The sequence below is a fragment of the Mirounga leonina genome, unplaced genomic scaffold (assembly GCF_011800145.1).
Source record: "Mirounga leonina isolate KUSES-001 unplaced genomic scaffold, KU_Mleo_1.0 Mir_127, whole genome shotgun sequence".
NCBI classification, from domain to species: domain Eukaryota; kingdom Metazoa; phylum Chordata; class Mammalia; order Carnivora; family Phocidae; genus Mirounga; species Mirounga leonina.
Window position 1 is genome coordinate 33,052,982 of NW_023270316.1, and position 16,768 is coordinate 33,069,749.

Below are 16,768 nucleotides of genomic sequence, written 5' to 3' on the forward strand. Positions count from 1 at the left end.
ACGGCTTTTCACCATGAGTTTCAACACTGAAACCAACTTGATGATTCCTCAGAGCTCACCCTAATTAAATCACTGAAAAGAGTATTTAAACTTTACACTCTTAAGCTATCTAGGATTCTTTTCCAACAGACAAGCAAAAAGTAGATGTTTATGAGGGACGTGTACTTCACAGCTAATTTTGGGGAGTGGTGGAATGCTTTTACCTTTCGATGGGATTTTGTGCCTGTTCCCAATGACTGATAAATGAACATCGTGTCCTAAAATAGCCTTAAACCATCTAAGTGATGCACATTTGGGGAGGAGTCTTGAAACTAAACGTTAACTAATGACCTTTATAATTCTTTGTGAGTCTCAGCATTAGAGCCAAATCAACCTAGGCAGAGAGCTAAAATGCCTTTTTTAGTCGAGCGGTGGTGATTCTATCCAGTAGTGACCAGTCTGTGCCTTTGGATGTTTTGACCGAAAAGTCATGTCCCCGTCATTGAGGAGGCAGGTGTTGACTGACTTGCCAGATGAGATGTCACAACAGGAGAGACGAGATCGAACGCCCCCCTCCCTCCCCCCCCGACCTGACTGACCCCCAGCCCGCCGGCAGGATGGTAAGGTTTCCCGACCAAAGATGACCACACGGAACACCCGCTGAGCGCAGCCAGTGTCCCCACACATAGCGCTGGCTTGGTTATTATGGGAAAGTGACGGAGCACCAAAAGCGTGTGTCCCTTTTTCTTCCAGGAGAGAAACCCTACAAGTGCACCTGGGAAGGCTGCACATGGAAGTTCGCTCGCTCGGACGAACTGACAAGGCATTACCGCAAACACACGGGAGTGAAGCCATTCAAGTGCGCGGACTGTGACCGCAGCTTTTCCCGGTCAGATCATTTGGCACTTCACCGCCGAAGGCACATGCTGGTGTGAGGACTGCTACCTGTCCAGCTAAGCGGAAGAGCTGGCTCTCTTAGCGGCACCCCCTTCAGCAGGGCTGAACCCCCTCCACAGTGTTAACACGAAAGGGCATCACCATCCCACGATGTCTGAAACCAGAGCAGGAAAAAGAAGGAACCCTTCTCCTTCCGGTCTGAAGGTAACCCCCATCACGACTCCACGAGAAACCCGTCTTCGCGCTGGCCTGGGAGATCCGTGACCCAAACGCTGAAGAGACAGGCATTGTCTCCCGAGCCGTGTACTCTGCCATTTCAAGATGTTGGTAGCTTGGACCAGTTTTCTGAGCTGTCAGACATTTTGTTACTGATCCCTTAAAGGTCATCTACCACCAACCGATGGCTAGAGCAGGACCTTTCAAATTGGGATTCTTCTCCCGTCATCCCCGCCCCCCCTTTTTACTGAAATTTTAGTTACTGTCTCGGTAAGATAGAACACACATCCAGTCTGTTACCAGCGAGCAGCACGAACGTAGAGAAGGAGCAGCCTGTTGGAGAGTTCCATTCCCTGAAAAGAAAGGGGCACTCAGGCGGCCCTTGGCCACAGTGTGACGGCATTCTAGATAGCACCACCCGCCACTTGTCATTATGCCATGCCCTGAAGAGAAACCGACATTGAATCTTTCATTTGTTTGTCGTTGATTGTTTTCGTTTTGTTCTGATTCTGTTTTGTTCATCTGTTCGAGCAGAGGGGCAGCGACATTTCAGGTGGAGCGTAGTCCCGGTGTCTGCCCTGGCGTGGACTGGCACAGAGGTGTTCTGTAGTTGAATAGGAAGAGCCTGGCTAAAGAAACTGCTGCCCCACTTCAAATCGCAGTGTTCTGTCCCCTAGGCATCATCTCTTCCTGCCCCTAGTATATGATTACAAGGAATCAGGGGGGAAAAAAAAACTTTCTTAGACACACTGGCACCAAGGTAAGAGGTGGGGCTGCTCAGGCGAAGTCAGTGAACATGAAAAATCAGACAAAGCAGAGATGGAATAATGCGCCTCTTGAGGAGAAAAGCAATAACGAATAAAAGGACTTTCCTACAATAACTTCACTGAGGACTCACGTTACCAATTTTCATACTTACTAAAAGGGATTGTAAAAAACACCCCAGCATTTTAGAGGTCTTGGTTACATTGACAGCACTGAGGTAATCTTTCTGCTGTTTGTTGTCCTGCTTGGTTGAGTACCACAATTAAAGATTATGCTCCCCTTTTCTTGTTTGAAAACAGTTATTTGGTGACCAGAAAGGCCAAGGAGGCATAGCAGGGAATTAACCCCTGGGTTAGTGGGTCAGTTCTCCTTGGAACGGAGTCAGTGGAAAGGGAGTGCTCCCCGAGGAAAGCCTAACATGGTGCTAATTTCCTCACTTGGAGAGCCAAGGCTAAGTGACTCTCCATTAGGTTCTTCTATACAGATTTCATTTTCTAAACTGTATCAGACCCCAGGGGTTCTGCATTGGCATGGACAGGGATGTTGAACCCACTCATCCTGTGCTGAGGGTGAGGGGAGATCACAGTCCCGTCAACCCCCTAAAATTATGAGCCTTTCTTGCAACTAGCGAAGTATACAGTAAACAAAGCAATACATCACCAACAGGCATTCTTTCAGAAAAATTATCATATTTTTTCCCCACTAAAAGCTGGTTTTTTTTTTTCAGCTTTATGTGGCTAAGGGGCTTGGTGACGTTTTTTTGTTACTGTTGTTGTTGTTGTTGTTGTTGTTGTTAAGATTTTTTATAGCTTAGATATAAAGGGTTACCAGCATAGACCTTTGCAATATATTTTAATTACAAACACTTGATTTGGGGAATTGCACAAATTAACCTCACAATATTCCTAGCTCATTTTTAAATGTTTGAACATTCTGAAATAATTTCCGGCGGCAGGACTATCCTTTTTAGGATCATCTCCTCATTCAGAGAATCTTATTCTGACGAGGCAAGGAACGATAAAACATTGAAACAAGGACAGTTCATGTTGGATGGTATTAGAAGGAATTGTTTTAAACGTTCAAGCAACAACATAATGATGTTCAGGTCAAATTCTATCTTCAAAATTATGTGCTCTGCATTTTCTGCCAGGTCTGAAAAACTCATCAGGCAATTTCCCTCGAACAAGGGCTTTGATTCTATTGATAAATAACTTCTTTTGCTACACAGTCTACTCCCCACCAAGCACTGTTTTTTTTGTGTGGGTTTTGGTTTTTTTTTTGGTTTTTGGTTTTTGTTTTTACCAACTGGAAAGTTTTCTATCTGTACTGTATACAATTCCTACTTCTCATTGCCTGTGACCATTTTGGGTAGAAAAGGGTTTCTTGCTGCATGCCAGCGTTGGTTCCTGGTCAGTTGTAAAGAACACGGGGAGTGGCCAACACGGCCGTGCCGCCCTCCCTGCTGGTCCTGGAACCCGGTTGGCAGTTAGTAGGTGAATCACCCAGCTGCAGTGTAGACTTGATTTCATTCTGCCTGCCTTCAGAAGATGGGCCAATCTCTTCTCTGCGCAGAGATGTCTTGAGAGTGTTACAGGTAGAAATGGTTTTTAGAATTCATAGAACTGACAGGCAGTGGGAGCTTCCTGAGTGACAGCTTGATTTAAATTTAGCACAGAACTAAATAGGCTGCTCCTCTCTGATCACATAGGAAAGGTTCAGGGAAGTGAGCTTTTTCTCCTCACCCTTGGAAAGTGGAAACCAGACTGAGATGGTAAGTTAGCCGCTAAAACCTGTCAGTGTTACGCCATCCCCCCCGCCCCCCGCCCGACATGCTCGATACTTCTAAAGAAGGATCCAAGCACAAACAGTGAGTGAGTGAGTTGCTGATCTCACCCCAGGACTGAAACGTACCCAGGGCTCGTCCTGGAACATAGCAAATTCTCCCTGGTGAGTTTTCTACTCCTGTTTCCCCACGGAAAGGAAAGCGGTTGGGGAGAGAAGGAATTGGGTTTTTAGGGAGGAATATCTTCAGGCATGGAGAAGCCTCCTCCATTTCATCTGCGTCCATTCTAGCCTCTTTTGAAAAGCACAGTAGTAGATGATGAACACCAGAAAAGGCGCAGAATCCACAGGACTTGTCCGTCCCCTGATTAGAAGCATTCTTTGCTTTTAACTTTGGAGCTGTTCAACTCGCAGTTGGACGTGTGTGCGTGTCTGAGAACTTCTCCGCAGACAGCGTAATGGCTTGAGAAGCGACGGTAGGCCTGGCGATCTCGTGCATTGTAGAGAAGGAGTTCAAGGGAGTTAGCGTTCTTTGAAAAGTTATGAGTTACTCTGAGGTTCTAATAGATTCCCTTCTGACCTTAAGTTGTTCGGAAGCAGATTCAGTCTTCCCCATCCACCTCCAGCCCCATCCTGTCAGTTATGTGTGGACTCTGAGAAGCCTGCTTGATAACTTGTCTTAAGTTCTATTAAGACGTTTAGACTGAACTTCCTAATGGCTTTCCCATAAAGAATATACTACTGCCTGGCATCACTTCGACAAAACACTATAGGACATTTATTTTCAAAAGCAGTGGAATAACAGTAACACAAACCACATTTTTTAAAAGAGCACTTTTTATTCACTTGAAAGTTTAAATGGAAAATAGGAGGAGGATTGTGGGGGGAAAGAACTTACGAGATGCTACAGCGTTTACAAATGCCAGTTCTAGGCGATTAGAAAGGCCATTCTCCCTGTGGTTGAAATTTGGAATATCTTATACCAAGATTGTGTTCCTTTTTATACAACTTTTTTTAACTTCAAATTTTGCCATTTGTGTTTTAAACATAAATATAATTCTGCACTTTGAAATCAGTTCATTAGAGTGATAACATGTATATGGATAAAGATGCAGTATTCCTTATTCTGTACTTTATTTATTATACTTACCAAAGCTGCAATTGAATAAATCTGGTGAGGTGAGGCCTTCAGATACGCTAATACGCTTTTGTTATGTTGTTATGACTGCTTAGAAATGTAGCCATGATGTGGTTATAAAGGTGTCTTCACACTTACAGCGAGGACTGACAGAATTTAAGCAGTGTTAAGAATACCAGCACCCACCATACGCTGAGTTTTCACGTGAGGGACTGAACGTGAGAGAACTCTCATGGATCATAATAGGCCCGGGAAGCCTTAATACTCATAATCCATAGTCCAGTCTCAGATTTTGCTCTGTACTCACGCCTGTAAATTGAGGAGGTAAATGTATTCTGTAACTTCATTAACCAAATCTCTTCCTTCAGTTTTTCCGAGGTAGTGCATCTCATTAAAAATAACCTTTCAATTTGATTTGGTTTTGTCTAGAGAAGGGGTTTGGTAAGTCATGTCTTCCATATGCGTTTCTCCTTACCCCACACTGCCTTCCACTCACCCCAGCACATACACACCTGCATACACAGCAGTCAGTGGGCTAGCAAATATCAACAAAGGACTTTTTTAAAAGAATGAATTTGTAATAATCCATGCTGTCTAGAAATGTAAGTTATTTACCTTATTAGGGAATCAGCTTATGATGCTATATATGACTTTGCCTGCATTTTATAGTTAAGAAGTGTACATAAAACTTTTAAAAATGCTCTATTTTCACAGTTTCATTATAGAGTAATGTCTGTTTAGCAAACCATGTCCATTGGTACTTTATGCTGAATACTGTGCAGTTGCAATAGAAATTCAGATTTTCATAAGAAAATGAAATAGGAGGATACTGCATCTTTAAAAAAAAATAGAGTGAAAATATTTTGCTGTATTCGTAAACATATGTGATAGTGGAAAAGTATTTTCAAACTCGCAAATTTTACAGAGGTTGTAAATAGTTTGATGAAGTATGTTGGGGGAAAAAAAGCTTTTAGTTTTCATCACAATAAAAAAAGAAAGAAACTTGTTCAGATATGCCTTGTATATCTTACAATTAGCAATATTGCCATGGGAACTCTGTTCTCCTCTGGCAGAGCACATTCCTTGTGCTCTGACAGAATGGAGTGGCCACTCGTCTCCATTTAGCCAGGATGGTTTAAAACACAATGAAGTCATTTTAAGTTGCAAACAACTGATTCCAAATTCAAAATGTCTGTGCCTGGGAAGGGGGAAATAGCTGCATAGGATTTTACTTGTGCTAAAGAGAAGCATCTAGCAATTGTTCTCTTTTCTCAATTATCTTCCTCCTCGATGAACTAGTTCTTGACGAGAACAAAAAACAAAACAACGGTAAGGTGTTTATTCTTGTTTAATTCCAGAGGGAATGAAGAGTTTTAAGAGTAGCTGCATGCTGACAAGATTAAGTGCTATGGTTATGGCCACATGTTAAATGAATCTATGCTGGCAATAGGAATAAGCTAATGCCCATTTTCAGAAATGAATTAAAAGCTGGAAGTGCCTGTCAATAGACATTATGACCAATGAGATATTCCTATACTTTTACACAGCAATAATTCTTCATTACTGGGTTTTTCCTCCACGTTTGGGAAACACACACACATACACAGAATAAATATATGCACATAGTAAACTGAGTATGTTCACATAGCCACAAAAAATCTTTTGTGATTTTTAAAATATACCTAATCTTGTTTATGTTAGTATTTCTTAATTTAACCTTACTTACAGAATGTAAGAATGCAAATCTGAACATTAAGATTCTCTTCAACATATATACTCTGGCATATGGCAATTATAATTTTAAGATAAAAACTTCACGGATTTGTCCCAAACTTGCAAAGCACTCTGTGTGGCTCAAAAAGTTTTACTCAGTTAACAAAAGCCCAGCTTATTTACAGCAAAACACTAGAGAGATTTGTTTGTTCTACTTTGTTTTGTCCACTAATACCAAACGCACAAATTCATCTTTACATTTCTTCATTTCCTTTTTCCCTAATATTTTCTGTTATCATACAAGAACCATTTTGGAATGAATAGCCACACTATCATTTCTCCCCTAAAAAGCCTACTGAAGACTGCTGACACTTAGTAAGCCTAGCTTGCTTACTAAGGTTTGCAGTTAGTCCTAGAAATTACCAGATTTACATTCAGAACTTCCCTACTTTTTCCCATAATTATTTTACGGCTAGAAGTGGAGTCATGAATAGAAATATACAATGAGATTATACGAATAGACAAGAGCCCTAGAAATTGTCCAGCCTTACCATCTCAGAGCACAAATCCACCCAAACAAGCTATTGAGGGCTATCAGTCAAATTATATTCTTTCAGAGCCAAACATTTGGTTAGAGCAATTTTAAAAAAGTATAACTGTGATTAAACACTCAGGCTTTAGACAGTGAAGACTACCACAGTGGACAGTGATCTACATATTTCTCTAGAACCAGACCACAGGCCTAGAAAACCATCTACTGTTTCCTCCTCTAAGTTTCAGAAAGAATGAAAAGGAGAAGGAAATGTGCCAGGATAGGGTGTAAAAGAGCCAATGAAGTGTCAAAGGAAAGTGGCCGGGTTCTTTAATCTCACCACAGTCAAGTCTTCTGACTGGGCTGTTTTCTGCAAGGTGTCTAGAAGTGCTAAATGGGAAGATCCAAATTTCAGCAAACCATGAAAACAACAGCTATCCTTTCTTAAATCCTTACTCTATACCAAGCATTCTACTAGGCCACTTTGGGACCCATTGCCTCTCACCCGTAAACAGGTCTACATTTTATGGTTGGGAACCTGAGGCACAGAGAGAGTTGGCTGAGTTGTTGGCAAACACGGAAACAGTGAAGAGCAGAGTGGGAAGGTGAAGAAGCTACATATCTCTGGCTCTGAAGCCTGTATTCTTCCCCCCTGCACCACACTGCATGTGCCTTCCCAGCTGCCACGTTGCCATATTTCTAACTGAAGTGGCTTTATGGCTGGGTGGTCCTATTTTCCAAGTACAAGACAGCACATGATAGGACAGCAGTAGCTAAGGTTTGAAATCAGTCTTTTCCTGGAAAGTCATGCATGAAGGATCATTGTAAACAAACAGCAAGGACCAGTCTCCCTGAACTTGTCACTTTCCTCCTAAATGTTTGGCCTGGAGATCCCAAATCATGAACACTCTCCCCTGCTGGGTAGCATTTTAGCCAGAGTGGCTTTTCGCCATTCTATGGATTCCTTTGTAGGCATAGTAAAAACCTTCCCACCTGTAGACCTTCTAGAATCTGCTCAGATTGCATCGGAAGTTTTCACCTCCCTCGATGGAGTCGTTACTAACAGACTTGTTTGTCTGGCGGCTGATCTTGGGGTGGCAATCACAAACATTGAGATGCTGAGCAAGGAGAGAGAACGGAGAATGCCTTTTCTGATTTCTCACCTGACATAGTACTGCCTTGGAATGTTTTAAATAGTCTTATGGATAATTTGTTTATAGTATTGTTGTTAGTTTAATTGAATTTTGTGTAAGAAGCTGTCCAACATCAGAGGAGTCAGCCCCATCCCTTTTCTGTGTAGAACAAGGTCCCTGACAGCATTGATCCATGGAAATACTAATGGGCTTAGAAAACATTAAGAGAATGTCATTGCTCATGGTGTTTCTTTTTTCTGAAAATGAATCTCCTGAATTACGATCTTTCTCCCTGTTCCTTGGCTAAGGGAAGAGAGAAAACCTGTATAAACAAATTCCCTTCCGTGCTGAAAGCAAGTGTTCCGTGTGCATGAGCCACTGTGGGAAGGGCTCGCTTCCCCGTTCGCTGGGTTTCACAAGCAACAGCTTCTCAACAACCAAACCACAACTTGAAGTGAGTTGAAAAGAGATGAATAGTGGCAATAGTCACATCAGGACTTTTTTTTTTCTTTCTGGGTTTCATCTCTAGAAATTGTAAATGTTTCAGACAACAGAGTCTGCCCTTTGTGCAAAGCAAGAACCAGTGATTCTGTGTGAATACTATCTTGCTTTTTCCAAAGCAGGCCTACCAAGACTTGCACAGAGATTCATTTTTGGTGAGAAATGAGGGTGAAGAGGAGGGTAGGATTGGGGCCAAATTCTAGTCAAAGTGCTCAAGTAATCAAAAAGTAAGACATTTTAGGGACACACCAACATCTTCCCTTTGCCAATTTCATGCTCCAAAGATACAGCATAACACAGTATAGAAAAATGCTTTTGCCCTACTCGTGTTTCTAATGTTCCCATTGCAGGATTTTGCAATTACAGCCAGACTGCAGTATACATTTTGTTCCTCGAACTTCATTACGTTGGATGGGTGTTGAACTGGGGCACTGGTGCCTGTACTCAAGGCTCTTTCCTATCAACTTGTCTGTCCTCAATTTGTTGTGTTTAAGAATCCATTAAAAAAAAAAATCACCACCCCCCCCCACCCCCACGGGATGGTGGCTGTATTGTTTCGTCCATGTCTATGTGGGACACATTGCATCACATGGCAAACCAACTCTCTGTGGATACAAGATAACTACTTACAAAACCAGCTTGAAAACATCGTCTTACGTATTATGTCATCCTGCATCATAATGCAATTATGTGTATCATAACATGCTCATTTAAAAAAAAAAAGAGAAACCAGCAAATTCGTGTTCGTCCATTGAAGAATGTACTCAGAACTTTCTGTGTTGTGAAACGATGAGAACAGACCACCTTTAAGATACCCACCTGCCACTTAAAATGACTTAGTTATAATTAGTAGTAGTCTAGACGCTGCTCTTGGCGTGTGGGGGTCAGTTCAAACATCACGTTCTTCGGAATAAATCTCTCACTCGTATTTGAAAAATATATATATACGGGAATAAAGAAAAATACCATCTTTGGCCAAATCAAGCAGGCATCTTTTTTCCTTTTCCTTGACACTTCGCTCATTATACGTGATGACTGGATCACAAATCCATCTGTGGAAAAATACAAAAACGTCCTTTAGTTTACAAAACAGTTATCCGAGGCTCAAAAGCCTCTGAACAGCAAATTGAATAGATGTGCTGCGTCTGATTCACTTAACAGATGTAATTTCACAAAAGACTCTGGGGTCTCTGACCCCAGAGAGTTAGAATGCCCACAGGAGGTCCTACGCATTAAAGGACAACCACCACCCCTCCCCACCCCACCCCCCCGCCCAATGATGCTGGCAAGCAAAGGTGTTCATGTCTTAGATCTTCATTTGGTTTTCTGTTCAGAGTTTTAATTGCAAATGAATTTATTTCTCCAGCTTATCTAAAGATCTAATTTCCCAATAGTTTCCTCTGCATTTATATACTCTGTAGCGTTTAGGCAACCCCTGTTATAAGTTTATTAATATTATGTAAGTGTTGTTCTTGTATTTATGTATAGTGTATGTATTGTAAATATACTCAGAGCTTTTTTCCTTTTACTGTAAAATGGTGATTTTTTTTTTTTTGCCCTATGATAATGTAAAGGGAGACCCTCCTAATGAGATTCTCTCAGAGGATGATTATTCCAGTCTATTCTCAGAGATTTAAATGAACAAGTGTTATCGTTTTTAATGGTGTCTCAGACATATTCTGTTGGTGCATTGCTTTTCTGTATTCAACTTTCCTATGAATTGAGCTGTGAACCGAAATAGAGTTTAAACCTTTAACTGTATGCATTTGTATAATTATCTGAATGAAGGCATGAAGGTTAAATAAAGCATTTTGTATGGAACAAAACTCCCTAATTATTACTGAGGCTGACTCAGACACTTTGGAAATCATAGTTATTAACCATTCTAATTAAACCTTTGTTATGAAAAGTTTTACCACTTGTGTAGAGTGACTTGAAACACAGAACGAGATCTACTGTATACTCAAAAATGAACAGGGCTTTTATTTCGTAACAACTAGCACCTAAAGAAGGATTCCTAACTTAACGTTTTACTGAATATAAAACTAAAAAGTGGTCCAGAAATATGAAGTGGTATGAAAAATTGTATCTTTCAGAGCCGAGAATGCAATCTCTCTCATTGAATAAGTTATTTTTTTCCGATTTTGTGTATCACCTAAGTATAGAATGATCCATCTAGCACATGCCAAAGCTAGTTTATTTCTGTATATTTTTAAGAAAACTGGATTATGAGGCTTTGAAAATAAGACCATTAATGAGTAGAACATCTTTTGAATAATTGCTAAAATAAGCACTTGAAGAATCTGTTTAAGTATCCTCCTGCATTGTGTCCTTCAATTGAAGATCTTCTAGAAAAATCCATTCTACAATTGGAATGGTAATAAATACTACTAACAATTATATAGAAAGGTGATAGATGATAGATAATTAAAATAATAATAAAATAAAGTAATAAAACTTCATAGATGCCAGGCAGTATTCTAAGCATTATATCTGTTTCTTTTAATTCATTATGAAAAATTCTGAGTTAGGTACCATTATTATCCTAATTTTTACAGAGAAAAAGTGAGGCACTGAGTTTAGGCAATTTCCCCAGTCAGTCTGGTTCTAGGATTGGTGTCCTTAGCCACTAAAGGGCTATGGGTTAAGGGGCTGGAGACAGGATGGAAGGTGGGGAGCAAGGGCTGAGGTGGGAGAGAGTTAAGAGCATTGAATATCATAGAAACATTCAACAAATACTTTTGATTACATATGTACATGCAAATATAAAAAACAACAAAGTACTACCCTTCATCTCAGACTCCGCAAACCATCGTGTAGTTTAATAACTCATAAAAATCGGAGAGTGAAATCATTTTGGGCTCACTTTATTACTGACAGAAATCCATTTCCAAATGAACATGGAGTTCTGCAAAATCGCTCTGTTCCACTCAAACTGTGGAGAGAGCCACAGGGGCATACGTCCCACCCCATCCCCATCCAGACACGCTTCTGCATCAGACGGGAGACTCCGTGCACTGTTGCTCTGCCTTTGCCAGACCTGGCTCTTTTGAGCACTCTGAAGGGGTCCTTTCCCAGGGGAGTGATTTTTTTCTCCCAGTCAGAGCCTTCTTGGTAGTTCCATGGTGATCACAACCCCAACTTTGCAAAAGAAATCACTCACTAAAAGATTATAAGATTTTTTTTTTTAAAACTGAGGCTTAAACCATAGTACATTTTACTAAATTATTTGTGAAGATTTTAGTTACACCATGTTAGAAATACTCCATTAAGGCAGAGGCCAATAAATTAGAGGGGTCTATCTTGTTCTACACTGTGGTGAATGAAGCATGGTAGTGACTTGTAAGGGTGAACCTAATTCATTCAATTACTTCATTTTGGGTAGGACTTTGTAACAAAACAGTAAGTTGAACATTACATTTATGTCTTTGGCCTGATTTTCCGAGAGTCCTCTTTAGGCCGTGCTAACAGTCAAACCAGCTCCCTAGTTATGTTTTTTGTTTGTTTTTCAGTTCATCCCAGGAAACTTTATCGTAAGAATAGACCAATGAGACAAATCTCACGGAATAAATCACATGATACTGTTTTTACTCTCAAGGTAACTTATTTGTTAATATTTCTTTTCCTGAGTGATTCCTGGATACTTCAGTAATAGGTGGGATTATATGGGTGCTAGATAATTCTGTAACTTCCTCAGTCCTCTCCTTTACTTTGGGTGTTTCATCATAGCTAAGATTTCTAGCCCAAATATTGATGGTTTCATTGTTTCTTACTCTCTGCAATATAACGATTACAAAACAAGAGCATGAAATGGTTAAAAGTACAGAAATGGCAATGTGCTTAGGAGTAGAATACCTTGGGGCTTTATCAAAGAAGAAAAAATATATCAGTGCTAGAACAAAATCATGCTCCCTAAAAAATGATTTTAGTCCCAGATGGCCACTGATGGTTTTCATACCATATAGTGCATTGTCTTCCCACCAAAGTTGCACAGTTTCCTTCTACACAATGAGTTCCTTGTACTTTGTCTGAGTTCTGCCTGGATTTAATATATTTCTCTCCCAGCAGTGTAATAAGTATAATTTACATCACTTCCTGTTTAGTCTAAATTCACCAATGAACGCCTACACAGCTCATACACTTGAGTGATTATCTGTTTCTGAAATAAATTACATTTTCCTTGTACAGGACAATTTTTACACAATCTTTTTCTTTTACAGTTTCACTGTGTTAAATTCCTCTGTGTGTGTGAGAGAGAGAGGGAGAGAGAAAGAGAGAGAGAAAAACTTTTATGAGTCTGTAATGACATCAGCAACCTTAGACTCAAGCAGGTATGCTAAAAACAGGTTCACTCAGGCATGTCCCAGAATTGCTTAAACACATGGATAGCCATCATGATGCCCCCTTTTATTATAGCTACAGTTTATGTGAATATATTAGACTCTATCACCCTGGAGAGGATTGCGAGGCACTGCAAGTCTGTGCCATGAGCTACTGTGATATCCACGTCCCTTGGAGCTTTCAGACTGTACCAAAGATTCAGGTCAGTTCCAGCATCTCGAGAGTGACCTTGCTGTTGCCCCAGACTCCCCTGAACTCTTAAGCTTGATCATAGACCAGGTCCGGAGGTAGATGTGGCCCTAAGGGTTAATATGGTTGATCATCCTCGGGGCCCTTTAAGCTGACATTAGTGTGACCAGTACGTTCTGTTGCTGAACTAGGGTCTCTGGGCTGATTTGGAGCTATTGATCTGTAATACGTTTCGCATGAATCCACACAGTGACTTAGGCATTGATTGTTGATTCTTCTGTAGTACATAGAACAGTATTCTATATCTTAAATGAACATTTAAGTTATAGTCAATATATCTAAACTAGGTTGGGAAATTTCACAAAGTGTATTTGTTTAGACACTCATGCATGACACATCAATGTTATTATGTTTACTGGTAACAATTTTTACATGCATAAAATAAGGAAAAGCACATTATTTGAGTTATTAGTCTGTGCAGGTATTATACTAATTAATATGACATAAAATTTGTACCTAAGACATAATCTCTAACCAAAAGTAGGTTACCTCCTACTAGGGGAGATAAATACACAATTTCTATAGAAAATATAAATGAGGGCCACCTAGGTGACTCAGTGGGTTAAGCGTCTGCCTTTGGCTCAGTTCGTGATCCCAGGGTCCTGGGATCAAGCCCCGCATCAGGCTTCCTGTTTCTCCCTCTCCCGCTCCCCCGGCTTGTGCTCTCTTTCTCTCTCTCTCTGTCAAATAAGTAAATGAAATCTTAAAAAAAAAAAAGAAAGAAAGAAAAGAAAAGAAAAAAAGAAAAGAAAGAAAAGAAAAGATAAATGGATTAGCAACACCGAAACTGGCTACAGTGTCCTGGAGGCCTAAAGGTAGACAGAATCGCTTCTGTAACACAGGTACTCAGCTGGGCCTCCATGTTCCCTGAGAGCTATATAGCATAAGGATGCTCCAATCCCTAATTGCATCCAGACCAAAGCCCCCCCCAAGATGTCTGTGAACTTTGAGGGTGTATGCAGCACTGGGAGGAAAGGAGGCAGGGCTGCTTGCATTATCACAATCAACTCCGTATCTTGGCTTGGGGATCATTTTAAGGTCTGCTGTGTTTTCTGTCCTTTCAGCCTCTTCCTTGACTTACTACGCAAGTGCACACATACACAAACACAAGCATGTGGAAATTGTATATTTATTGTTTGCATACTGAAGCTCTGTGTCTCACTGGTGGCAATTAAATTCATTTAATGGGTCAAGATGAACATTTTCCAAAATTAGGTAAAGGATGAAATGGGATGACATAAGATAGGATGGAATGGAATGGAACGGAATAGAATGGAATGCAAGAGAAGAAAGAGCAGAGAAGATGAAGAGTAGCTTTTGTTTTTGTTATGTATACACGGGCATGAGAGTGAGGAGGCCCAATGCAAAAAGTAAAGTTTGAAAGCCTCTGGTTGACTGGTCAATCTCTCTCCTTTTGTCCTGCACAACATCTCCCAGGACAAATCCCAGTGTGTTCATTTCTCACACTGAGCAGTGTATCCATTGTGATGATTAATTTTATATGTTAAATTGGCTGGGCTATGGTGCTCAGATATTTGGCCAAACATTATTTGGGTTGTTTCTGTGAAGGTGGTTTTTTTTGGATAAATTTAACATTTAAAAAAGGACTTTCAGGGGTGCCTGGGTGGCTCAGTCGTTAAGCGTCTGCCTTCAGCTTAGGTCATGATCCCAGGGTCCTGGGATCGAGCCCCGCATTGGGCTCCCTGCTCGGCGGGAAGCCTGCTTCTCCCTCTTCCATTCCCCCCTGCTTGTGTTCCTGCTCTCGCTGTCTCTCTGTCAAATAAATAAAATCTTTAAAAAAAAAAAAATGGACTTTGAGTAAAGCAGATTACCCTCCGTAATGTAGATGAGAGGCATAATAGAACAAAGTCTGCCTGTCCCTAAGAAAGAAGGAATTCTGCCCGTAGACACCCTTGGATTTGAACTGAGTCACTAAATCCCTAGCCTGCCAGGCCACCCCCATCATATTTTGTACTTACCACGCCTCTGCAATCGTGTGAGCCAATTCCTTAAAATAAATTTGTCTATAGATAGAGATATAGAGGCTAGGGATACAGATACACACACACACACACACACACACACACACACACACACCACCCTGCTGGTTTTGTTTCTCTAGAGAACCCTGGCTAATGCCTCCTTCTATTTGATTGCTCAGGCTAGTTCTCATCTCCCTGACCGAAGGGTCTTACCTTTTCCGCTCTAGGACCAACCCAAATATTTTGCTAAATAAAGGTAGCTCCTTCTTCATGAAAACTCTGCTGCCAGTTACAGTTTGGAATGGAGATAGGAAGGTTATTTCGTGAGGGATGTGGCTCGTATCGGATGATGTGTTTGGAGGTAGTATTTCAACTGGCTTAAATCAATTGATTCTCATAACTGGAAGACCACGGTACCATAATCTTTTCAGCATTGATTTATCCCTGAAACTTTTCTTTTTTAGTTTTTATTATAGTATATAATTTATTTTATTTTATTATGTTATGTTAATCACCATACATTACATCATTAGTTTTTGATACAGTGTTCCATGATTCATTGTTTGCGTTTAACACTCCAGCGCTCCATGCAGTACGTGCCCTCTTTAATACCCAACACCAGGTGAACCCATCCACCCACCCCCCTCCCCTCTAGAACCCTCAGTTTGTTTCTCAGAGTCCATAGTCTCTGATAGTTCGTCTCTCCCTCTGATCTACCCCCCTTCATTTTTCCCTTCTGGTTATCTTCTTCTTTTTTTTTTTTTTTTAACATATAATGTATTATTTGTTTCAGAGGTACAGGTCTGTGATTCATCAGTCTTACCCAATTCACAACACTCACCATAACACATACCCTCCCCAATGTCTATCACCCAGCCACCCCATCCCTCCCACCCCCCACCACTCCAGTAACCCTCAGTTTGTTTCCTGAGATTAAGAATTCCTATATCTGAGATCATATGATACATGTCTTTCTCTGATTGACTTATTTTGCTAGGCATAATACCCTCTAGTTCTATCCATGTCGTTGCAAATGGCAAGATTTGGGGTTTTTTGAATGTTGCATAATATTCCATTGTGTATATATACCACATCTTCTTTATCCATTCATCTGTTGATGGACATCTTGGCTCTTTCCATAGTTTGGCTATTGTGGACATTGCTGCTCTAAACATCGGGGTGCAGGTGCCCCTTCGGATCATTGCATTTGTACCTTTGGGGTAAATACCCAGTAGTGCAATTGCTGGGTCGTATGGTAACTCTATTTTCAACTTTTTGAGGAACTCTCTCTGGAAAACAGTATGGAGGTTCCCCTGAAACTTCTGTCATCCTCGTTCCTTTTGACAGCTTCTACCTCAGGCTGGCTGTGAGATGGTTGCAAAAGTCCCAGGCCTCATACCCATGTACAAGTGTAACAGAGGAAAAGAGGGACTTGCTCCCAGAAGCAGCAACAGGAAGGAAAACCTGTAGCAAACCTCTCTTCCTATTTCACTGGTCCAATTCAGAAACAAGCACAGCGCTGAGCCAATCTTTGGCAAGG

General features: G+C 40.8%; 1 protein-coding gene across 2 annotated transcripts in view; it reads left to right on the forward strand.

The window, feature by feature from the left end:
- KLF12 (Kruppel like factor 12) overlaps positions 1–10,565 on the forward strand; it is a 430,517-nt gene extending 419,952 nt beyond the window's left edge. The window contains exon 8 of one of the 2 annotated variants that reach the window (XM_035003236.1): positions 733–10,565. In XM_035003236.1, coding sequence (XP_034859127.1) covers positions 733–914 — 182 coding nt within the window. In that variant the 3' untranslated portion in view covers positions 915–10,565. The remainder of the gene's footprint in view (positions 1–732) is intronic. The other variant, XM_035003237.1, reaches the window with a different exon arrangement.
- The last annotated feature ends 6,203 nt before the right edge of the window (positions 10,566–16,768 follow it).